At 40.2% G+C, this 26028-nt stretch overlaps 1 protein-coding gene across 1 annotated transcript; it reads right to left on the reverse strand.

Moving 5' to 3' along the window:
• Positions 1-3871: 3871 nt before the first annotated feature.
• On the reverse strand, positions 3872-25784 carry LOC109631513 (visinin-like protein 1). The gene is made up of 4 exons (XM_020090342.2): positions 25607-25784; positions 12870-13046; positions 10410-10625; positions 3872-10321 (listed from the first exon to the last, which is right to left on the reverse strand). The coding sequence occupies exons 2-4, from the start codon at positions 13029-13031 to the stop codon at positions 10124-10126; spliced, it is 576 nt and encodes a 191-aa protein (XP_019945901.1). The 5' UTR covers positions 13032-13046; positions 25607-25784; the 3' UTR covers positions 3872-10123.
• Positions 25785-26028: the final 244 nt, after the last annotated feature.

Below are 26028 nucleotides of genomic sequence, written 5' to 3' on the forward strand. Positions count from 1 at the left end.
TGAGGCTGTTGAAGCTCAGAGTGAATTGAGCGAGGGAGGCAGTTCTGAGAGGAGAGGAGTTCAATGGGCCTAAAGGTCGCAGATAATGGATGTAACCTTCATTTACAACCAAGGTTGTACAGCGAGTTAAACACGGGCCATTAGTGTCCCGTCCATGTGACTTCACATGTTTAAACCACAGCAAAAATCACACATGCTTTAGCTGCAAGGCTGATGTGAGGACACAGCGAACGAAGAGCGAACATGGCGCCGAACCTCCACGTTCACTTCCCCTCTCCGCCTCGTGTGGGTTAGTTTTATTTAATGCATTGTTCTCAATGTGTTGGTTTTACTGCCTAACAACACCACTGATCTATGGAACACCAGTATGAAAAAAAACATGTACAATTGACAATCAAATGATAAATCAAATGCTGCATCTAAAGAGCGATTGGCTCTCAGCAAGGCAACTTGACCGTCTTTAATCCGTCCAGACTTCGTGGGCCCTGTAAACCATATCCTCTGAAGGACGCAGCTCCTGAATTGAGACACAGTGATTGTGATATAATCTGAAAACCTCTGAATGATATTTCAGAATTAGAATCAGAAATACTTTATTTAACCCTTTACTTTGAAATGGGTTATGTTACAGAACTATACAATAACTTTGAATAGAAATACAAAAATGTAAGTAAGAGTGTTAGTTTAAAAACAAATTGTAAAATACATGTGTACAAACAATACATTAAAAGCGTAATAAGAATATGTAAATGTATGAATCTGATCTTAATAATAATAATAATAATAATAGTAATCCAACAGAAATCTTTGACCCTATCTCCATATTGCATACACATGTATCAAGTAGAGTAGTAGCACTAAGTCACCTTAAGATTTCATTATTCTGTCTGCAGCAATATTATTAAATATCAAACAACAATACAAAAGAAATCTCCCACCTTTGATTTGCATTTCCAAAGACTAAATGTGACATTTAATAATATTAATCCATTAACCAGAGGAGGACTATAATACAATAATATAAAACAATAACTTTACTATAGTATTTATGTTTGCAGTAGTAGTGTATATTCCCTGTTCGTCTGTTGCCCTCAGAACGGTAATAATACTCAAACACAAAATATTACTTTCACTTTATCACACTGCTGCAGTTCAGAACAGATTTTGAACGTTCACTCAACATTTTCTCAAATAAATATAATCTTTATCTTTGTTGTGGAAATGTTTTACAATTCAGAATCAAGTGCTACGTTAAAAATCTGTTTTTTTTGTTCCTAGTTCAGGCTGAAAACTTGCTGATGGAGATTCGTACACTTTTATTTACTGAAATTGTTTTAAATATCACTGTAAAGACAATGTTGTTATTTAATTATGTTTTCATTGAAATCATTGTTGGTTGTTGTAGTTACTACAGTGTGTGATTAGTACAGCAATAAAACTGTGATAATAGTAGTTGTAGTAACTGTTGTAGTGCCAGTGATTAATGTTAGATCAACCTTTCTTCGAAATCAACTTTATATAATATGATAGTGGCATGATGGGATGCTTATTATAAGTGAATGAATAGGAAAGAGATAAACATTCATGTCTTCTCAATTTAAGAAAGTGTTGTCACATCAAATATTTCAAAAACGCATTACATTGTAGTATTAGTGTAATGTTAACAGTAGTAGTAGTATCCGTGGTGGTAGCCATGGTGATAGTAGCACTAGTAGTAACAGGATGTGGTGTATATCCAAATGTCAGTATCTTTTCACCAGAAAATAAGATTGTTCTTTCTGCATTTTGTTTGTACACACACACACAAGACTGTGATGAAAACAGAGCATTAGTATCTGTAGTGTGTGTCCCTGAGCTTGCAGCGCCATCCGGTGGCTGCTCTGCAAACTGCACCTCCTCACCGTGACCTCTATTGCTGCAGTGTGATTCACTGTTTCTCTGCTGCTCAGTGTGCTTTTGTGATTGTTTGGTTTTCCACTGAGTTGAAGCCTGACACACGCAGGCTCAGAATAGATTTATATTGATCGGTGATGAGCAGCTGGAGGGGGGGTGCGATGGAAAAAATAAAAAAACTGGTTTAGTCCAAACAGTTTTAAAGGTGCCACATTGTATAAAGTCAGATGTCATGTATGTTTTTATTGTAAAGCAGGTCTGGGTGTTATATAAATAGAAAGACAGAATAGAGCTGTTTAATGCACACAGCATGGATCCACACACTGTGTCTTAACATGAGCTGCTGCTTCTGTTCACTTTGTTATGTCGCTATCTCGCACCTCGGCCATACAACGCCATGCAGCCATGCAGTGTTTGGTTTCTGCAGATGTTTACCTCAAATCATTGTTAAAGATGGCTCAGGAGGCAGAGCGGGTCGTCCACTAACCAGAAGGTCAATGGTTCAATTCCTGGTTCCTCCAGTCCTTGGGCAATATACTGAACCCAGTTTCCCCTGATAGTTTGGCTGAGTGTGTAAATGTTGAGTTGTAGAATAAGTGCTGCATATAGGAGCGCTGTATGATTGTGTGTGTGAATGGGGGAGTGCAACCTGTGCTATAAATCACTTTGAATTTTGAAAGCTCTATAAAAGTACAATTTATTTACTATGTTAGTATTTTTCCAGCCTCTCAAACAATCTTTTCACTTCTCTTCTACTGATTATTGGATCACGTTTGTCTTACTGTTTAAGTTTCCTTTTTTCTGTGAAACTGACTGAGGACCAGCTATTGTTATGGCTGCATGTGTGGTGACTGTAAATTTGCTAATTTACAGTTAAGAGATAGTATCCAGAGAAAAAGGATAATCTGCTTCATGGCTTTGTAGCTGCTGCTTAAACAAAGCATTTCTCACGTCTGCAGTCTTCCACTCTTACTGTCCCAGCAGTGTCCAATCTGTCTCATCACCCACCTTCACGATGTCCATGCTGATATCAGATTTTGCGGCCACGCACCCTCCTCGACGCCCAGTCTAGTAGTTGAGGAGTGGGGCCGGTCGTTCTCTGAAAGTGAGCTGGAGGCAGAGGTCACCCTGACACCACCAGATGATCCAGAGGTTTGGTCCAAGACCCAAGGCCCCAGGCTGTATGGTTCCACACCAAATTCAGGTGAAGCATTTTGGTTAAAAATTAAAAACCTATTTACTTTGGTTGGACAAAAACTGCTGTATTCTTGCTAAAATGATGAGATGTAAAACACTGAGATGTATTCTTGGCTCTTAAACACACTATGTGTTTTATGGATGTAAATACTTCAAATCAAAGTATAGGACCTTTAACTTAAGGATGAACACAAAACTGAAAAACAACATGTGAAAACATTGCTAAAATATCAATTCTGGATGTTTCTCAGTAGAAAGCATCCACTATTCATATATTAATCTCAAGGACTAAAACTGTTCTTCCTTTAACAAATCAAATGAATTGAAAAACAAATGTCTGTCCATGCTTCTGTCCTTCATGCAAAGAAAATGGCTTGAAGTATTTGTATTGATTCCTGGAGTCAAGGTTTAATCTGCATGAGTCATTGTGTTCAACCATTTCTCTGTCCAGCTGAGTGAATGAGTGTCCGCAGATACCAGAGGGGAGAATTAATTTCCGCAGTCATTACATTTTAGTGTGAAGTGTGTGTGTGTGTATGAAAATGTGTCGTAATGTAGGTGTGCAAATGTATTGTGTGTGTGTGTGTGTGTGTGTGTGTGTGTGTGTGTGTGTGTGTGTGTGTGAATGTGTGTTTATGTACTCTCTGTCTTGTAGCCTCATGGTGGTTACCATGAGAACAGCATGAGCGGTGACGTCACTGCAGCAGTGTGACATCATTTCTAGACAGTGACTCATCTCTTAGCTGACTGTGTGAAGATACCGGAGGACACACGAAACACATTCTCTCGACATTTATGTGTTTTATTCTATGTAACAAAAATAATTACATTGTCTTTGTTCTAGACGCCAGTGACAGTAACAATATTGAAAAAACAAAAAGAAAACAAATCATCCGACCAATAGACATTTACATCAACGTCATAGAGAAATGTTGAATGATGAAATTCTATTGCACAACTGAGCACAAATGGTCCCCTGTCAAAAAAACAAACCAACAAGATCCATGTCAGCGTCCGTCCTGAACTCTCTGAGGACTGATGAGCTGCATCATATGTGATCAATGCAGACTCACGCCACGTCTGACTCCACCTGATTCAACCACAACACACTTCAGCCTTCTAACGTGACACAGTCCCATCTTTGGCACAAAACATCTGCAGAGTCAATGTTGTTAGTGGTTTGAATTGGATTCTACATGAAAAAGACATGTGAAAACAAAACAACGTGTGTCTTGGATAGGAAAATCAAAGCTAACGAGGAGGGACAGGATCTAATGAGAGGAGGAGAAGGGAGTTCAAAACATTGTGAAGCCACTTTATGAACCAATCTGTTCTAATCAAAGCTGTTTGGTGGCTGGAGCCTAAACAAGACAGTGACAATAATACACAGTAATGGAGAGGCAGCAAAACACATGGGGGACAAAAATATGTCCAATGAGTCTTTTTTTGCGTTCTTGTAGCTTTACTATGTCCACAGGCTAATCACTGATTTAATTTGTGTTCTTGGGTACGTAGTGAGCAATGAGATAAAAACAAAGTTGGTGATTATTTTCTGTGGGTTTGTCACATATTTGATGAATTTCTAAAAGGAAGAAAAAATCCTTTTAGCGGTTTATTCCAATGGTTCTCAATGCTGCATAAAACAGCTGTCTCTTTTGTGTTTTATCTCTACATGATGGTCTTCACTTAATATTTTCACCTTGACATACTTTCCATGAAAGCAATTTGATTTCTGCTTAAGTTTAGCCTCTTTAGTTTAGACTCATTTGTCTCAGTTACAAAGATCTGCATTTGTGCCACATTTACACTTATTACCCAGGTGCTTAAGGTTGGACATGGTTAATGGACATGTTTTGTACAAAAACAAGTGGATGTGTAGAAGAAAACATTTTCCACTTTTTGAATTTGTTAGGAGAAAAGTAAGATGGCGAGACTGCATACAGCCTGATTAACCCTTGTGCATCCTTTTAACAAACTTACACTCAAATCCTAGTTTTTATGATTCAGCTTCTATTTGCTAAATGCTAGAGGGTAATATTTTGTCACATCATCTTAAGGAGTGTCATTAGATCCACTTGCTCTCTGCTCATTTTGACATATGCGATCACAAACACATGCAAGTAGCTTGATAGCCTGTTGTAACTCATATACAGAAATGTATTGCATCTATGAGGTATAATGTATTATTTTCAACTGAGTTTGAAGCTGGCCTGTGTGCATGTGCATGTGTGTGTATATGCGTGTGACAGCGGGGTGATCTGCAGTCGCACCTCTATCTCTCTAAATGTAAACACACACACACACACACACAAATTTTATTTTTTCAATTCAGACATGCCACACTTTGACGTCCCTGGCTTATTGTAGGAAGTAGTCCTAAAGTTGATGGGCTCTTTAAATGGGTTCTTGGATATTAATCTTAAATTATCTCTGTGGTTAATGAGAGTGTTAAACACAAACGCTTAACATTTTATCTTATGACATTAAATAGATCCTTAAATACCAACGTGTTTAAGCTTTCACATTTCTTAAAAGAGGCAGTTGCCAACGAGTGGTTGGATGAGACTGACAAGGTTTGTTGGAGGCAAGAAAACCGGCTCACGACTCCATCTTTACATCCTCACGGTATTCATACTTGGGCTATTCCAAAGTAAGTTAAGTTTTAAAAAGAGTGACAATGAGGTAAACACACCTAATTTGAAACATCTGTTGGTTGAAAATACAAATTCCTTTGGGCCTACGGTGCTAAATCATACAGCATCAATAACCCAAGCGGACACCAGTACATTAGCATGCATTAGAAAAACAACTATCTGGTGGAAAATAGTGAAAACTAACATTTTTGTGGCAGGACTATTGAAAACCAAGAACCCAAAAACTTGACTTGATGCTATCATTGGCAGAAGGATCAACAAATTTGATGGGGTCATTTTTCCTGAGGGTAAGTGTCCACATTGACACAAATGCATTAACACAGCACACATGATTGAAAAAGTGAAAAGAAAGGATGCACAAGGGTAAAGTTGCTCATGTCATATAATGTCTTGATCTTCACATCACATGTAAAAAAAAGAAAGCTCCCCTCCACCCGTTACATATTGACCTGTCAACTCTGACGTCTGCTTGTGACGGTTACTTGTTAAATCTGCGACAGCAAACAAAACAACAAGAGCCATATGTGTACCAGCGGGCCACAGAAGCAAGTGTAGGTGTAATAATACTTCATTGTGAGGGTTTTCACTCACATCTTTACAAAGTTCAACCAGACTGAGGCATCTCTGTCACGCAAATGATACAAATACAAAACACATGTGACACTCACAAGTGTCACACACACACTGAGCTTTCACAAGCACTCACAGTTAGTCAGACTCACTCTGTCACTCTCTCTCAAGCACACACACACACACACACAGTAGTCGTCATATGAAATAAGGTCTAAGCTAGTGGTACATTTACATCTTATATTAGTTTATATTCATAAATACGATTACAGTTGTATTACAATGTACATGTAGTCTTATCGTTACATTATCGAACAAAGGGCCGTCGTTCTGTAGCTTTAGGGAGCGAGGGCTCTCATTGGCTGAGCGAGGAGGAGGAGATAAATCTGATTGACTGACAGGAGAGAAGTCAAATGCTTGATGAGACAGCTAATGCACTCAGAATAGTCTGTCCCAGTCAGGGCTACACGGAGGCAACCGGCTGCGTCATGGGCATAAATGTTCACACACGTGCTCAGGTCCTACCTGTGTTACTGGAGGATTCCAGTAGAGGGCACACCAAAGACCTCAGATTAGATTAAAGGTTGTAGAGTGTTTCATTCTATAATCAGACTGATCTTTCTGCCTCTTCTACTAACATGAACAAAGATCTTAGGCTGATCCACTTGACTACATAGAGGTTGTCATTAATTATAATCTACAGGCTGGGAATTTATGACTTTTGAGTTCAATGTACTTTAGTTGTCATCTTTCCTTTCCAGTCACAAACAGGTGACCACACACACAACGAACTTCCTCTTCAACCTTTTGCTCTTTTTCACATTGATTTTAGATCTAAGCTGAGTTCAGCAAAGTTCCTCTCCCTCCACCTATTATCAAAGAGCTTCCTCTCTGACATTTAGGGAGGAGGAAGACAAAAGGGGAGAGCAGGATTGTGGGAGAGAAGCAGGATAGACAATTATTTCAGCTTTTAATGGAGGCCGCTTTGGCCTTTCTGAGAAATACTGTGTCTGTCATCGCCCCTGTCCACATCGTTGTAGCTGGTCTTACAGAGGCCAGACCACAGTTCATGTTACTATGTGTGTTTTACCTATTTCGGTTACCAGTTGGTTCAGCTCTCTAATTCCACACACATCCTGTAGCTAAGATTTTGATAAATGTTAATTTTTTGTATAATATATATAGCTAAAGAAGCTACGATCCAAACTTGATCATGGATTGTAGCTCAGCCATTTTCAGAAATGCCCTGCCTTTCACAAATGCTCAACGCAGCAGGAGGTTCTGTGCAGACGCTGTCACATCAGCAACCAATCCTCTACGTTGTTCAGGTGAGAGTTGGAGCAGCCGGGTGCAGCAGGCAGAGGCAGAAAGGGACAAATTAATTCCACTGCTGAGATCAAGTGATCATTTTTACAGCAGCCCGACATCGTCGACTGTTATCGCCACAAACTCTCTTTGACATCTGCATCACTGTCTTCTGAGAGTCACCGCTTTTTCACAGGGAGATGTTTGTGTTCTTTTTTGCCTCTCTCGTGTTAGAAGCGTCATCAACTTCCCTACTCTCTTGTGGTGAATCCAACAGGATATCCCTGCTGCGTTCACACATCCAATTCTGCTGATTTTAGACTAGTTGGCCTGGTGGAGAAAGTTTGTATGTGAAACATTTGTGTTCCAGAAAATATGGAGGATCTGAGGACTTCAGTGCATGTGCATCTTTAGTGAGTCATTTCTTTTGAAAAATTCCAGCCTTAATATAAATAGAACAGGCACTGGCAAAACTGCATTTTTCTGCAAATAGTACATATATAATTTGAAGAATGTGAAGAAACTATACAAATATCACCTAAAAAAAAAAACAAGGTAAGCCATGGGACATGTTAACCTGTTGGACTATCCAGATTATATAATGTCAGGGACATGGCTTTATTCTAACCTAATTACATGTGCCTCAAATTAAATGTGGAATCGTTTTGATAAGATATTGATTTTGTTCAGCATATGTGGAAAAGCTTTAGACGCAGCTAAGAAGCCACTGACCAACCCATCAGTATGCGTCACCATGCTGCTGGAGGCAGTCGTCTGAGACATTCATCACCTGCCTCGTACTTGGACTGCAAAGCATCTGAACTCCGTGTGGTAATCTATCAGAAACGCTCTCTGCAAGTGTCATGCAACTGGTGGTGGATTCTGCTGTTGAGGTAATAATAAATGAGACTGCACACACAAAAACACACACAGGGGGGTGGGGCAGTGTGATCTGACTTTGATCTGTGGGCAAATGTATTTTGATTGTGACATATTCTCACATTCATACATGCACACATTCATGGTGTTATAGACACTATAGCCATGTCTTAATTCAAGGGCTACCTACAAAGAGCTCCTTTTTGGTGGGCCGCGTAGATACCGTATCCCGCGAAGACCGCGAAGGCCGATCCAAACGCTCTGGTCGACAGAGGACTTTTGTGATCGAAGTCACAAAATCTTCCCACACTTATTGCTGTTGTCTAGCAACAGAGCCGCAGTCAGACACGCAACAGAAAGTTTTGATGCCCCTTGGTTTCTTGTAACATTTGCACCGTTAGGTTGAGTTGAAGCGTGATTCTCAAATGTCGGACTTCTCGACGCTTGCTAACGCCATCTTTGAAAAACATAATTGAAACACAATGAATCCTGGGATAGGTTAGGGTGAAAAGGATCCACCTGTTAGGGCTTTTGTGTTTCTGGGATGGAAGGACGCATTTGAAGGAGCCTTCGAAAAAAGACAGCCTAGTCGTGCCACTGTGATGCACTCACTTTTCAAATGCAGCCTCTAAAGGATGTGGCCCCTGAATTGAGACACAGCCCATGACAGACAAACCCACTCAAAGCTAATATTATTGTTCATTTAAATAACTCTCTGTACATCAATACATTTGCTTCTCTCTTGTCACTCTATGGGGATCAAACAGGCTGTTAGTTGATTTGATGCTATTCTTTTTTTCAGAATATCCCACAGCACAGCATTTAAAAAGTGTGTGTGATTAGAAATTGGCATTCTGGCTGTCAGAACTGAGACATTTAAGAAAATAACATAAAATATTAGGGAAAGTTATTTTTTGGTTGCTAATGACACTATATATCGTGACACAATTTTTTGGTTGCTAATACACTATATTGTCACCGGAGCCTTTAGTCCAAAGGTGTAAAAATAATTGGACAAATTCAGTAAAATCAAGAAGCTGCACTTTTACCAGCTGTTATTTCTTTGCCAGGAGCAATGATTTCCTTAAATCCTCGTCATTTATCACTGTGAGGTTGCCAGGCAACAGGTGCTGACTCATGACAACTGAAATAAGGCATTTCATGTAAAGTCTCATAATGAAAAGATCTTGGAAAGGACAACACACCTTTTTGTATTGTACAGTAAAAGTACAGTATGAACTGTTAGTTAGCTGACATTTGCACTCGAGTCACCCCACAGCCTTGTAATCTCACATGCTAAGCAGTGTGAAAGAGTGAGTAGCACCTCTTTAGATTTTCTCTGTAAATTTCTCCAGCAGGAGTGTAGTACACAGTGGGATTGGTTGGAAGAAAAGAATGGCATCAATAAGCAGTCCATTATGTTCCAAATAAGGCTCATTCCTTGTCATTGCTGCCTCACAAAAGAAATCTTCCCTACCTCTCTTCCTCCTCCTCCTCCTCCTCCCTCAGGTGCATCCCCCCTTTCTTCGCCTATCTCTCTGTTCTCATATCCTCCTTCCTTCGCTTGTTTCAGTTCAACTCTTCCCCCGTCCCCTCCCTCCCTCTGCATCTCCACCCATCCCTCTCTACTTCTGCATGTCACACTGAAGCAGTAGGACGATGGAGGGGTCAGACTTGGCGGCCTCTTTGAACTCTTCCAGGGAGATCTCATCATTGTGGTCCTTGTCCATCTTGGAGAAGATTTTGTCGACGCGCTGCTGAGGAGTCAGCCCGTCCTCATTCATACGCATCATGATCACCGTGCCCACCATCTTGTAGATGGCCTGCAGGTAGAAAGGGAAAAAAAATGATAAGCTTTGTCTGAACATCTTTAACTAACAGAAAGGATTCCTTCCTAAGGCACAAACACACCTCTATGATCTCAAGCATCTCCATGCGTGTGATCTTTCCATCCCCATCCAGATCATACATGTTGAAGGCCCAGTTGAGTTTCTGCTCGAAGCTGCCTCTGGAGGTGATGGACAGGGCACAAATGAACTCCCTGAAGTCAATGGTCCCATCACCGTTCTTGTCAAATGTCCGAAACGCATGCTGGGCGAACTTAGAGGCGTCACCGTATGGGAAAAACTGGAGTGTGGAAAATGACAAACAAGGCAACATAAATGGTGTGTCGGCTGAATTATGCAGCTCCTCCTAAATATTGGTGAAAAGGGAAAACAGTATTCATCACAGACTTAACATAGTCCTATTATACACTTATCATTTAATTAATCTTGATACATGTGTAGCCGTGTGATGTGCTGTTATAACCATGCTTAAAAAGGGCAGTATACATTTATTGAAAGTCCTAGTATGCTTATGCTGTCTTATGTATGTATAATACACACACACACATATAGATCACATTTACAACTCTACGCTCTATGCTGTGTTTTAACATTAGCAGTTTGTCTGAATATAAAATCCATTATCTGCATTTTTCATCATCTGTCTCACATGCGTCCACTTCTATTTTAATCAATCCAGGTGTCTGCACAGGCCACATGACGACTCATATTTGACCTGTACTGCCTGTAAAAGCATATTTTTACAGTCCAATTCTATTTTCCTGTGTTTTACATGTGTAACCATAGTGACTGTGTATTTTTTTATCTCCACTAAATGGTTTCATTGCATTTCTTTGCCTGTCGGCCTGTCTCTCAGCAGGATTGCACAAAAACAGCTGAACTGATTTACAAGAAATTTTGTGGAGGAGTGGAGCATGGACCAACAAAGAACGGATTTAATTTTGGAGTGGATCGGAATAGAAAGGAGGAGCCAGAAATCTGTTTCCACTTTCCTTAACATGGTGAGATAAGACGTGGTATGCATGCTTCAAGTGCCCTTCAGTGGATTATTTTATTTTACAATGCATCACTTGAATAAAAATATATTATGTATTGTAATTTTGTAATATTTTGACTTTGGAAACACAATGCATTGATTGAACTCAAAAGAAAGATACATCATTTCACACCAATGTTAACAGATTAGAGTTTCACATGGAGATATGTTCTGTGCATGTCACGTCTTGTCTGGTAGTGTGACCCAGGCGTCATAACGACAAAACAAGAGCCTCAGTGCAAAATAAAAACGTGGGATAGTAATTATTTTATGTTGATTACTTTGTTGATTACCTCATTGCTATAATCGTAATTGTAATTGAAGTTCAGTCAGCCCTATTATGTATATTGATTATGATGTAGATGTAGATGTCGTTTTAACCGTTATTTATTTGTCCCATTGAACTCTGAAAGTCTTGCTGTGGACTGGGTCCATTCTATAAACCAGTCACATAATTTTAAGCAAGACATTTTTTTTAATTTTAACCACATAAGGAAATAATGTTTCATTTTATTTACAATGATAAAATTTGATGGTCACTTAAATTAGAAGCTTCGAAACTAGTTTGATGGTTCTTTGGCTTGGAATTGAAGAATGTTTCCACTTAAATTCCCACTCCTCACCCTGAACATCTGTTCTTGCTCTATATAAATTTGGTTTGTGGGTACGATCTCCTGTGAGAAGAGTGTAACTGTAAAAAGACTTAAAAGTCTTAAAAAACTGCTATTATCTCTGATATTCAGCCAGGAAACTTTTAAAATATCAAGAATTCTAAACAGAGTTTGGTGTATTTATAACAGCAGCAGCTCCTCTGGTTCAGGATACCGGGATCATGGGTAATATCCACCGTCCAGTTGTGTTTCAGTTCAGTGAGAGGGACTGCACAGTCAGAGCGTCAATCAAGAGATTGATTTGCTTTTTCTCTTCATGAAAACACATCAAGTGCGTGGACACGTATAACCAAACAGAATGAATCACCACGTGTGGCTGCAGAGGGCGCTGTTTCCTAGTGTATGTTAAATAGTGTTGCTTTAATGGCAGGTCTGAACTGGGCCTCTGTGATTTGTTAATTCCCCTCCAAAGTCTGACAGTTGCTTAAGAGCATGTCAGTGCAAGGCAAGTGTTTATAGAAAAGTTATTGTTCTAAATTACTATCACCATTGTCAGAGCAGAAACAACAGATAACTTCTGAGCCCTTTAGATATGAATGAGAGACGATATTCACAATTCATTTAAAAATGTCTTTAACCCTTGTGCATCCATGAAAAATCAGTCCACCGCAAAATCTCCAGATTATTAATGTCAGGGTTTCATAGAACAACAGCTGGCAGTGTTATGGGCTCTATGGCTCCCCTCAATGCCTCGGAGCCACAGTAACAGCTGTCTATGTGACTACCAGACAATTATGAGTAATTTTGATTCATTTTACAATAAGATTCCCTTCCCTCTGCTTCTCATGCCCCCTCCTGCCCTCAACGTCAGCCTCACCTTCACATAGAGCTGCTGAAACTCCTCCAGGTTGAGGATGCCAGAGGGGCAGTCTTTGAGGAAGCCTTTGTACCACTGCTTGAGCTCTGCCTCGTTGAATTCAGTGCTCTTGGTCAGGTCGTCCAGGACCTCCGGAGCCAGCTTACTGTTGTGTTTGCCCATGACGAATTCACCTCTCTGGGGAGAGGGGGCAGAAAGAGGGAGAGAGAGACAGGGGGTGCATAAAGGTGAGCAGGTGAGAGACAAAACAACAGCCGCAGCGCTAATTTCCAGGTGCTGTTGTGTCACGACCAGTTTAGCTGCACAGAGATACACGCAGAGTAAAACTTGGACCCTTTACTCCTTCTGGACCCAGAATCTTGATCCAATCTCATTGTTTCTTGAGAAAATATGAAACCAATCCCCCCAGTCAACCACTCTCAAACAATTCCTCCTCCGCAAGAGGCAATTTCTTCAGAATTCTTTCTTACATAATCCTGATATTTATGATAGGGAAGGATACAGGATTTTCCTTTTTTTAAGATAATTAAAGGACATTTATTGATATTGCCATAGATTTCCCAGGGATGGATGTTGGCTGAAATGAATAGCTTCAGAGGTGCACATAATTTGCAGACCAACGATACAAAAGGTCTTTCGATTTCCATAACTACTCATTATATTCTACCTCTCCGATCACCTTATGTGAATACAAGTCTGTGATTTGCTGCTATAGGGGCCATAAACTGGCCTATTACCCTGACTCCTCACCACGCACACAGCTGGGGAGCACTGCAGTGCCTTCATGACGCCATCGCTGACTCACAGCCCTGCCTGCCAGCGTTCGCACTTTGACACCAGGACACAGCCGATGCAGCCGAGCTAAACATCTACAAATCTTCCTCTAAATTACAGAATGAGTGTGCGAGGCAGTTTAGTGGCTGAAGTACATCCTGTCCTGCTTTATAGCGAGTGAGTTATAGAAAAAGGCAGCGAAACCCCAATTCACGGAGAATTGCACAAATATTTTTCTTAACTTTCTGTGACGTGGGAGCACCGAGAGCTTAGAGTTTGTTTTGTGAATCTAACATCACAGGAGAGAGGTCGTTGTAACTTGTTTAGAAAAGGTTGTCTGTGATAGTATGAAGCTGTAACACTGAAATAAATGTTTCCCTCATCTCAGTTGTAAATAGGAGGAGAGAAGTACCACAGGAAAATGAGTTAATGTTCCTGTAAAATAGATGACACATAAAGGTGCAATCAAACGGTCACTGCTTTAAGAAACTGAATGAGTCAGCTGGGAGTTCACTGCAGTCCTGTTAGAAATGAGCAACTCAAACATCGTTGTGCTTTTTTCAGTAGCTGCAGGAGAAAAGCTTTTACTTTTACCATGTTTATAAACCAGCATGAGTCATTACTTAAAGCAAAGGGTTGGGCAGTGATTAGCCCATATTGGCTTCTCCTTTATTTAAAGAAACTGTGCCCATTTTATTAACATCAAGAAAATCTAAGTATTTTGTATATAATAAGGTTTCTATTTGTTGAAACAATAATTTATTTGTATGATTCTGCCTTAAGCTACAGACACTTGAAATGAAAGTTTAACCATAATCACTGAAGGCATTCACTCAGGTCGCTCTGTAAATCACTCACTGCATCAAGAAAGGCACACACACCTCATGTGCACCAAACAGTGAGCTTATTTTGGCTCAAACCCTCCTGAGATCCCCCGCACACACACACACACACACACACACACACACACACACACACACACACACACACACACACACACACACACACACACACTCACACACTCACACACACACACACACACTCACTCCACGGAGATCTAACATTGTTTCTTGCCTCTGACTGAGGCAGATGAGATTTTATCCCTCTATTAGAGAAGTAAATGTAGCAGATAATAGAGTTTCCTGTTGAAGATAGCAAGAGGCGCAACCAGCCAGGCGAGCAAACACATTGGAAACTTATCCCATCTGAAAGAATCAAAGCAGACACAGTTCACGCTGACAAGTCAGGAAACCTGTAGGTTCATTCTAATTGTTCCCGGGTCACACGCTGTCTTCAAGTCAGGTGCTCACATCTCTGCCAGCTCATCTCACTGAGCTGGAAATCTGTTGTGGGAGAGTATTCAGGTGTTGGAGGTAATCTGGAGGTAACGCTGGCTGTTTTTTTCTCTAGAATTCTGCTGCCTTTCAGAGCAAATAAATCAAATCTCTGGGGAGTCAAAGAGGTCTATTCAGGAATACAGATTAACTGGCTGCAATGACATTTTCTTATTGTGGCTGCTTCTGTGAAGGTGATGCCTATCTGAGGGCATGTGCACATACAAGTGGATGGACAAGTATGTTAAATTAGGGTATGCGTGGATGTAAGCTATCACAGGTAAATAGGTATTGCTGTATATGTGACAGAACATGCAGAAAAAGGTATGGGATCATTTAAGGGCTGTCACTTTTCCAAAATGATTATATTGAATGAATTTAACTTTAGAAGATGTTTGAATGTATTTGAATTGTTTGGAGTTAGGGGTTAGGGTTAGTCTGATGAAGATGGTCCGATTGTCTGTGGTGCCTCCTCCGCTGCCTCACTTGGCCGAAAGAAGTGAGCCCACAGATTTGTTATCCTTGAAGATTCTATAAGCTGCTTTGTACAAAGTGGACAAACAGCCTAATCTTTGTTAATTACTTGCGATCAAAACACTAAACACAACCCAAGTTGGATCTGCAATCCTTTTCAATACTTGATGTTGGTAGTAAAATGTTAGCTATTTTCATCTTCAACTCAAAAATTCCAATTTTAGTCTTAGCACCATAAACCCATAACAGCCTATCAAAGGAACAAATCCCAGGAGGGAGCCCTTTATGCTCTCTAATGACAATAACACACAGTCAAAGTCACGCTGCTCATTCCAAGCCATCTGGAGCGAACATAAATCTTAATTCCCTAAATGCTGCAATTTACCTAAAATATACAGCCTGCTCTGCAAAACTCCCCAAAGGGGATCAATTGGCCCGGCAACACGCTGTTACTGTGCACAATGAAGTCTTTGACAAACTGTTCACATGAATACAAAGCAGACACAACCTAACATAGACATACAAACATCCCAGTTTCAACATGGGACTTCAAGGACATATTAGTTCCATCACACACAGGTTGTCTTGTACATTCCTGCACATATTAACACAATCATAAAGTGACATGACAACGTTTGAGGGGAAAAGTCACAGCGAGAAAAGATGAGAGATGCTCTGAGTATAAAAAAAACGAGAGGGAAGGATGACTCAATCTGGATTTACACCTCTGAGGGAGAAGACAAATAGACAGGGAGATACTAGACTCGGAGTGAAAGGGAAATGAAGATGGAAGGACGGAGAGAAATGGGAGGCAGCAGGCAGATAAGCAGGGCTTGTAGAAAATTGTCCCAGCAGGCGTTGAATAGAGGAAGACGTGTATCTCACTGAGTCTGAAGGGGCCTTAACGCATGTTCATTCCAGCTGTCAGACTGATAGGAAACACAAAGTCTAATCTGAGTTGTAAACGCGTGGGAGACTGTGAGTGCCGTGTGTCACTGTGTGTATGTGCATGTTCCAGTCCAGTTTGATGGGGATCTAGCTGATTGGACACGCTAACATGTTTGCGTGCCGGAGTCAGTATTAATAAAGCTTACATTTTCATGACTGTTTCCTCAAACTCATGGAATTCCCCACTCTTGGATAACACAAGTGCTGTAATTCAACAGCAGCGGTTCTTTAGAGTGACTTCAAATCACTAAAATGATTCAGCTGTTGGACAGTGTCCTCCCAAGAAGAAAGACAGCAACAAAACGTGTTATTGTTCAAGTGACACAGCTCTCTATGACCATAGTCATTAGGAAGAGAGCCACGGAGTCAGGTGATGCTAATACAGTTTCTGACACATTTATGAATGAAAATCAGTGTGTGAATCTAAAAAATGATCTGGTTTGGTGACAATTCTGAAACCTAAGTTGGCAAAATACACAGATCAGCTAAGCTCTAATAAAGCTGTTGTGCCTCTTTCTTATTAGCGCTGATCGCTTCCTTCACCAGGGAAATGACAATCGTCTCCAGCAGCAGATCATATTGGTCGTCAGTAATCCACCGTCATTCCACAAGTGAATTGAGACCAAATTAAAACTTGGCTGTAGCCTGTTTATGAACTAAGCAACTGATCTGTTTTACCACTGCAGAGAATAGTGTAATTGTTCATCCAACAAATCCAAGAGAATGAAATGTCTCTCCAGAGGCAAAAATTCAGGTGTCATCATCCCAGTTAAATCTTTATTCATGTCATCGCAATAGGGTTGAGTACTGAAATAACAAAGCCCTTCTTATCATTGACTGTCATGTTGTGCTTGTTTTTAAGAAAAGTGTGTTGGTTCTGGCACTTTTTATGCATGAGTACCATTTTCAAAGAATCAATTTAGCACCAGTACTATTCCCAACCCTTCAAATCAATATTTAAGAGGGTCAGGTTTGTAGTTTAGAAACAATCAGTGTCTCCGAAGTATGTGTTAGATTCCCTTTTACTCAACATTTAGATTTAGATTCATTGTCACTAGGTAGACAAAGGTTTTTTAAGCTAATTTTTCCACCCAAACTGTTAATTGTTCCCTTATCTAGACGTTTTTGTGCCAAAACCTGACCAAACCATAACCCTGCCTTGTTTTTAAACACAGAGCTGCTCAGACGGAGACGGACAAAGGCCACACACAGCAATGACAACGTTACCTCCCTGGTGGAGGTAACAAAGATTTATAAGAGCTTTGAAAGGCACCGACAGATGACGTCATCCTGCTGACAAACACTTCACTGTGTCAATCTAGAGGACGAACAACAAATGTTGTTGTTTAATGTCGAGGAAGTGTGGGCCACAGGTAACGGAGGGGTGATTTGCACAATAATATAAAGATTATTATGTTGTAACTTTCTACAGAGAGAAAATGAACAGAAAAATACTGCCCCCCTTAGGTGCAGTACAATCTTTTCTGCCAAATTATTTGTGTTAATGCAACTACAATACATTAATACTATAATAATAAACTATACTCTCCACTCTCCCCTCCTCTTCCCTCACCTCTTTTCTTCCCCATTTATTTCCTCTCACACCAATTGGTAGCAGCCCACTGCCACCCACACTGTGTCCACTTCTGCTCCAGGTTTCTTCCTGTTAAAGGAGTCATTGTGGGTGTGGCTGGGCAATAAAACAATATCAATAATATCATATAATTTTCATCAATGGTGATATTTTTCATTAATAGTTATAGAAATATTTTATTAAAATGTGTTGCTGTTCAGCAGGTGTCTCTGCCCATAAAGAATAGTTTAAAACCTCAACCTTCACTCAGGAAAAAAACTTTAAAGAAATAATAAGGTTTACGTTGATCTTAATAATTATCCATATCAACAGAAAATTTTATCTTGGTATAATTCTTTGTCGCACCAATTTAGTTGTGGAAAACAGCAACAGGATATGATCTGACCTCAGATCACACCAGTTAAACTTTACCACTTCTCTACCTTAAAAACATTTTTCTCTTTCTGTGCCCTCACAGCATGAGTGTGCACAAGGAAGAAAACAGGGTTGGAAAGCAGTGGGCTTACACAGTCATGATGCACTCAGGCTGTAACTGAACGTAGCCCGGGGGGGGGAAATGTGCCGGTGTTCCCGTGACTAAAAATGATTAGCTGGCAAACGCTGTAATTGAGTTGGAAAGAGAGCGAAAACGGGAGGCTAGGCCTCAGTATCCATTTCCTGTGTGGGTGCATGTGCGCATGGATGTGTGTGTTGTGTGTTTTCAGTGGCAATAACCTTTGTGAGAATGGAAATGTACAATGCGGGGAACAATCAATAGGAGACCAGTCCAATACTAGCCGGCACCATGAACTACAGTATGACGTTTGTGTGAGTGTATGTTACAGAGAGTATATATAGAATACACTATACAGTAGAAAGATGGACACATCTGTGGAGAAGCGGACAGCAGGAATATTGATATGTGAGTGATAAACTTTACTCTGACATGTCACCATTGCAACTCACCAAACCGTCAAAAGTAAAATTGAACAATACGTTGTCTTGACAACAATTGCCCTGGCTCACTGCCAAACAGCCATCCGGCAAAGGATGATGCTTTTGGCAAATCGAAAACAGTCCATCGGCCAAATGGACCAGACCGATTGGCTCGCTGATATATCGGTGTGCCATGAGGCCCCATGTTTGATTAGATATTTATTGTTACATTAATTCAATATATCAATATATCATTAGACCTGGTCAAATTCTGGAACAACAAAATATATACACAGATCTTACATAGCCAAACACCTTGAAAACAAATTAACCAGCATCATCCCATTTGGTTATTTTGATGATTACATTTTTCATTGCATGTTCAGAAAATGTGCATATAATATTACAATATGTACCATTCAACAGAAAAATGTTTCCTTGTCATCACCATTCATGTATTCCATTATGTGATTATATTATTAATTTTAACCATGTTGTCCAGCCCTAAGTAGTGGAAGTAGGTAGTAGTCCGAACAGGAGGACGAGAGGAAGGAGGAGATCTACTCTAGTGGTAGTGGCTCAGTAGCAGTAGTGTTCAGGCGTTTTCACTCGTACCTTTTTAATTTGCACCTTTGGACATTTCAAGCCATGTTCTAATTGACCAAAGTGTATTCCTACCAACAGAGGTGGTCTTGGTCGGGATCAAACTGAACGCTGATTTGTTTTGTCTGCAGTTTAAAACATTTCTTGGACAGGTTGCAGGAAGTTGAGGCAGCATTAAACATTGGAGAAGAAGAAAAAGAAGCGCTAGCAGCTCGCAGGATTGTATTGCATTGGAATTGATGATGGTAGTAATATGATAATGTTATTACTATGTCAACAAAATTAACAAAATTCAGTTCATTAATTTTCTCCGTTCAAACGGAAACACGCAGACAACATATTCATGCCGTCAACGAACCACTTAATGTCAGCAATTGGTAGACACGGCTCACATAGGCAATGATGACAAGACGTATGTCATACAAAATGAAATGTGAAACCAACACTAACCTGATCAACTGTAAACAATGTAACAAAGACATGAAGATTAGAGACCATGGTCAGATGTGAAAACACAATATGATGAATAGGAAAGGGAGGAGGAGTTGATTGGTATCATTGATTCCAACAGTTACAGTCATGTTAGTATAAAGTGAATATGATTGGTGCTAACAGACGTATGAAAGGTGTTGGAGCTGAGGTGTTGCCTTGTATCAGTGTGATCTACATATCATTTTAATCGACGTAGGTCCCTCTGGAGACTGGAGCACGCAGAATGCATCGCTATAGAAACGCAGCTCAACCCAGCGCAGCACTAACTCTAATTTAAGACCAGGCAGCATGTCGAGCCTGGGGAGAAACACAGGGGACAAATCGGCTGTGTGCTTTACCTCCCATATCTCCAAAAGCCCCATTTATTCCCCTCAGTGTTTGATTTATTGCCACGATTGTTACACATGCTCAAGTCTGGGTGCCTCATGTCTGAGTGTTGCACTTAATGTCCACTACTGTTTCTGTCCGCAGACTGTCAGACCTGTACAACCTTGTAAAATGTGGCTTACAATATTCCAGCAACAACTATGAACACAGGCAGAAGCACACACGCAGACACGTAAGCCCAAGGTGGACAGTTGTTTGGTTGCAAGGCTCAGGTGTTTTTCAGCATGAGACGAAAACAATTTGGAGAACAAACATACCCTTTTCCCATAAGCATACACTCACACAGCACACAGACAGTTGTGTGGTGTAGCATGTTGACAGTGGTGTAATGCTGCTTTCAGACCTCCGGAGAAACTCCAGACTTTCTCAAGAGGTTTCCTTACGCACATGAGCAACGCAGCGGGTGATTCAGCAACTACTTCTCCTGAGGATTCAGGTGAGGGGGGGGCAGCAGGCAGAGGTAGGACGTAGCGTTCTTATCACCACAAACTCTCTGGACATCCTCGTCTGAGTCTTCTATATGTATTTGGCTCCACTTTTTCATCCTAAGATATTTTTATTCTTTTTGTTTTGGCAGCACCCCTTGATTTCAACCTAACTTTGGCACTGACTTGTTTTTCACTTCTCAGTGTCCACTGGCACTAAAGGGTTAATTCCTAGCAATCTTCTCAGGTTATGCAATGCATAGTATGGCAACAACACAGTTATCCATCAGCCTATATGTACAGAAGGGTACGTTGTGATCGATAAGGTGAAAATCAATCGTATGCTTGTCATATGCAGAGAGGTTAATAAGCAGGGCTTCTCAAATTTGAAATAAGAAAAAGTGAACAAAGAGCAAAATACACACATATAAAAACTTCGAACAAACATATGAGCTTGAAAACACACCACTGATTTGACTTGGTAATTGTTTGCTGATGCTTCAGTCATATATTAGTAGTTTATCTGTTATGGACTGTATTTATTTTACCCACTTATCTTGTTCAGGGTCATGAGAGGCTGAAGCCTGTCCCAGCATGCACTGGGCCAGAGACGGGGTATACCTTCACAGGTTGTCAATCTATCACCTCACCAGGCGATATATAGAAAGACCAATGAGTTCACACTCACACCTATGGACCATTTTACAGTTGAGGCTCACCTGCAGGAAACATCTCACACATTCCCACTGAACCACTCAGGGAGGTTATATTACAAAACATGTTCTGCACAGTATAGCTACATATGATTATCCACATTATCCTCACAACCTCTTTTCTATGCATGATGGATTATCAGGGACACATGCAGGGGGAAAAAAACATCAGAGATTTTGAGAATAAAGTCATAATATTGCGATACAAGTCGTAAATTTACAAGAATAAAATGACTAAAGTATCAGGTTGTGTGATATTCAAAGGGAAGAAACAGTGAGATTGGCTCAAGATTTTGTATCCAGAGGGAGTCAAGTTCCTCCTGCTGCTTATTTTCTAAAAAAAGTTTTTCTTTTTAAACAATGAGCTGTAATATTACAAACTTATTGCATTTGTAAATATTTTCCTCGCAATATTACAACTTTATTCTCGTAAATGTATCCCGTTTTCTCATAATGTTATGACAGAATTCTTGTTAATTTACCAATTCTTCTTTCTTACGTCATGATTCTCGAAATCTCATACTTTTTTCCCTTTAAGTGGCCATAATACTCCCCCTTCAACATGTCTCTGACAAAAACATGATCTTAAAAGTAAGTACCATATTTATTATCCTGTATCTGTTGTGTTGCATTTCTATTGTACTATATTATATCTGTCAAGCCAGTGGAAAATTAATATTCATGGATAACTGTGGACTTTCGTTAGTTATCCGCCAATAACGCCAAACTCCTTCACTCAGCATTCCTTTATTGTTGCTCAAACACTTTCAGCAGGAGCGAGAGCATGTCACACACAGACACACACATATATATATTACACCAATCAATATCCCAGGGTTATAAAGTATGTGACAGAAATGGATGAATCAATCAGTCAAAAGACACACATGCAGCAACACACACACACACATGCACTCACACACATGCACAGCAGATGCACACAATGTGCTTGTGAAGCATGAAACAGATGCATTATACACCTGGCTAACAACAAAATGTGAGTGATACAAAGGCAGAGAGAAAAAACGAAATAAAGACTGGGGCTGGAAAAACAAACAACACACACACACACTCACACAGACAGGAAATTGTAGCATAACATGTGGCTCAGAACTTATATTATTGTACTCCACAGAATGGGAATCAATAGGTCTTTCCAGAGTAGAGGAAGTACCTATCTACATGTACAATCCTACAAACCTGCAAACATTTGTTTTCCCATCCAGTGATTTGTCACTCAGCTGTTGTTGTGCCACTTCTCTCTACGTCCTACTAATAACCAGGAGTGACTGACTATGCCTAAGATCACTGCAAATACCAGATAGTCAACTAACTGCATCTGTAGGAAATGGCCTGTGGCTGATCTCAGGTGATGACACAACACAAAAACCAATAGTATCCACGTGTCTGTACTGGATTGCTGTCAAAGCACTTAATAAACAATATACACACAATATACGAAGCCTGCTTTAATCTAAAGTCTTAAAGCGTAGGTCAATAAGAAAACAATAAAACATTTTATTGTAGCTCTTGAACTCTGTAGAGTCTACTTAAGGGATGTAGCCAGGGTGGCATTGGTGCATGATGTTGCCATCTATGCTCTCAACATTAGACACAAACATAAATTAACAATAGCTTTAACACAAATTTCAAAACACAAACATGAGCTACTGCTTAACAACAGTTAAATCAAAGTTATTTAAGTATGTGACACAGAATTGAGGAATAAACCCAATGCATATTTTTATCTCATGAAAATTTTATCTCAAATACTTGTATGCAGTATGTGAAGAATCCTGTGGTTTATATGGTGAAAGTAATGTTTGGTTGAGCATTTACAGGCCTATCATATTATATAATATATTATATGATATTATATTATATGATATTATATTATATTAGCCAATCCCGGCTGACCTTTGGCGTACACCCTGTGCAGCTTACCATTGTATCGCAGGGCATGACATACTCCACACAGAAAGACTTTTATTCTATTCTATCAATTATGTGCAGGGTTTTGGGGGATATTTTGGTACATTTTGGAGGAGAGGATTAGTATGGAAAGAGGTCCTAATCAAAGCACTGCAATAGTTCCCTCACTGAAGGCTCAGCACCACTTGAGACAGCCTGACTCTTGACTTGCCTGACTATAAACAATCTCTTCTGAGTGTAAGAGTGGGTTGTGCAAAAAGTAAAAAGAAAAAGTGCTTTGGGCGTAGAACTGAGCAATACAACAATAGCAATCATTATTGCAGTATAATTTTCATCAGTAGCAATGTAACAAAGACTGAAAACATGTCTATATAATGATCTTACATTGTGCAAGCATAGTGAGGAGGTATAATACATGATTCTTCAGATTTTTACATTACATATCATTTAGCTGCCGATTTTATCAAAAGCGACTTCCAATACGTGCATTCAACCATGAGGGTATACATATCATTATAATGGTCTCATAGTGTAGACTCTCACTAACAAATTAGTCAAATGTTTTGCTGTTTGTAAAGTGTTTGTGATTCTCTGCTCATAAGAAGAGTTCAAAGCCACAGGAGCAAAAATCCATCTTCACACTAAACCGAAATAATAATGTGACATTTATGATCATGTTTAATAATAATATGATTATTGTGGTAATTATGAATATTAATAGATATTCATTCTTTTTTCCTAATATATTTTTTGTCCATTTCGTCCAGCCATATTTCAGCAAAATTAAAACCCCACGTTACAGTCAGTCATATTGCTTAAGACAGCACCAAAAGATCTGTATTCTACTACTTTATATCAACATAAATTTAAAATTTAAAAACAACTGAGCTTGAAAATTTGATATCCTTCAGCTCTGTTACCCATCATGCACTGAAGACCTGCTCTGGTTCAGTTAAAGGCCAACAGCCAAAGGGCTACAGAACCAAACTGAGCCGTCACTGTCACCAGCTGTCTGTCATGGGTGTGTGTGTGTGTGTGTGTGTGTGTGTGTGTGCGTGTGTGTGTGTGTGTGTGTGTGTGTGTGACTTAGTTTCCATTAAACTCTGCTTTGCTGACTTTGTTCTGTATATAAACACAATCAATGAACACCACATTACATACAGACCCAGTGAGGCATACAAATATGCAGACATACAAACACACACACACACACACAGTCAGTTACTATGATGCAGTAACCAATCTGATATGACCCTGTGATGCACAGCCACATGAGGGGCCATCAGTAATGAGAACTAGTTCACACATAGCACTCGCTGGAAGCTGGTGCTATTGATTGTGCAGGTCCTGGTGTCATCCACAGAGGATAGGAGGGTAGTACTGATAAAAATGAAAGAACTTGTTCTGCCTGCAGCCTGCTCTTTACTCACACAGCTCAACAAGTCAGGACTTTGGGAGCAAAACAGCAGAGTTTAAACTAAAATCTGCAAATACACTGTTGATGGAGATGCACAGATCCTGCAACTGCATTCAGTGATCATAAATATGCACAAGCAAACGTCTACTTCAATTTGCGGGCAATTGTCCATCCTTGGTGGACAATAAAGTTCTATTCATTCACTCATTCATGCTTGTTTATCTGCAGGTGAGTCCAGTTAAGGTGGTGCGACACACGTCCCCTTATTCTCCCACAGAATAAATGCATTAGCTCTGAACAGTTTATTCATTCATCTGACAATCAGTATATAGAGCATATTACACTTTAACACATACCTGCACAATACAATGGTAGTGGAAGTGTTTCCTGTCACCTTATGCTCACCAATGTGCCTCTTTTAATATCAACAGGAAGCAATGATCCCAGGTTCAATTCCCTCTGCAGCCCTTAGTGTCCTTGAGCAAGACAGGGAAGCCTAACTCTTTAAGACGACTGAGTCTGAGTGAAACCTCGACTTTACTCATTTTTAGGAATAAATAAGTTTAAACACTGACACTGTTCTCTTCCAGTAAACACCTTGGATTCCAGCCCAGCTCAGTGATGCCCATGACTTCCTGTCTCATCACCAATGAGACCAATGTTTAACAACACCTGCACACATTAACATGAAGCTGGCCTCCAAACAAATAAACAACGTCCTCCACTTACCTTGTGATGTGTGGAAGAGAATGAGCTCCTGTTAGGCTGCAAAATAAAGCCTCTTCTTTTCCTCCCAGCTTCTGTCAGCGTGACGTTTGGCTCCAGAACCAGTTTCCTCCCTCGTGTAAAATAACCTTCGCGTTAACTCACCTCTGAGGAAGAAGATGAATGAACCGCTGCGTCTCCCCTGCCAACACATTAGCATGGGGGCCCCGCCCCCGAGCGCCTATTGGTCGGGCTGCTGCTCCAAGGTGGCTCCCGACCATCTGATTCGACAATGCCGCCTGTCAATCAAAAACAAAAGCAAACGCACTGAGAGAGAGACAGGGAGAGAGAGAGGGGAGGGAGAGAGAGAGAGAGAAAATTGAGCTCCTTTGGAAATTGAGAGAGAGAAGGAGGGAGAGAAGGAAAGAGAGAGAGAGAGACAGAGA

The sequence above is a fragment of the Paralichthys olivaceus genome, chromosome 20, assembly GCF_024713975.1.
Source record: "Paralichthys olivaceus isolate ysfri-2021 chromosome 20, ASM2471397v2, whole genome shotgun sequence".
Lineage (NCBI taxonomy): Eukaryota > Metazoa > Chordata > Actinopteri > Pleuronectiformes > Paralichthyidae > Paralichthys > Paralichthys olivaceus.

Excerpts from the sequence above, each read along its gene's own strand:
- LOC109631513 (XM_020090342.2), bottom strand. The coding sequence starts at position 13,031 with ATGGGCAAACACAACAGTAAGCTGGCTCCGGAGGTCCTGGACGACCTG. Across the intron at positions 10,626-12,869 it reads TTCAGCAGCTCTATGTGAAG|TTTTTCCCATACGGTGACGC; the intron begins GTGAGGCTGACG and ends TCCACACTCCAG. Across the intron at positions 10,322-10,409 it reads AGATGCTTGAGATCATAGAG|GCCATCTACAAGATGGTGGG; the intron begins GTGTGTTTGTGC and ends TTCTACCTGCAG.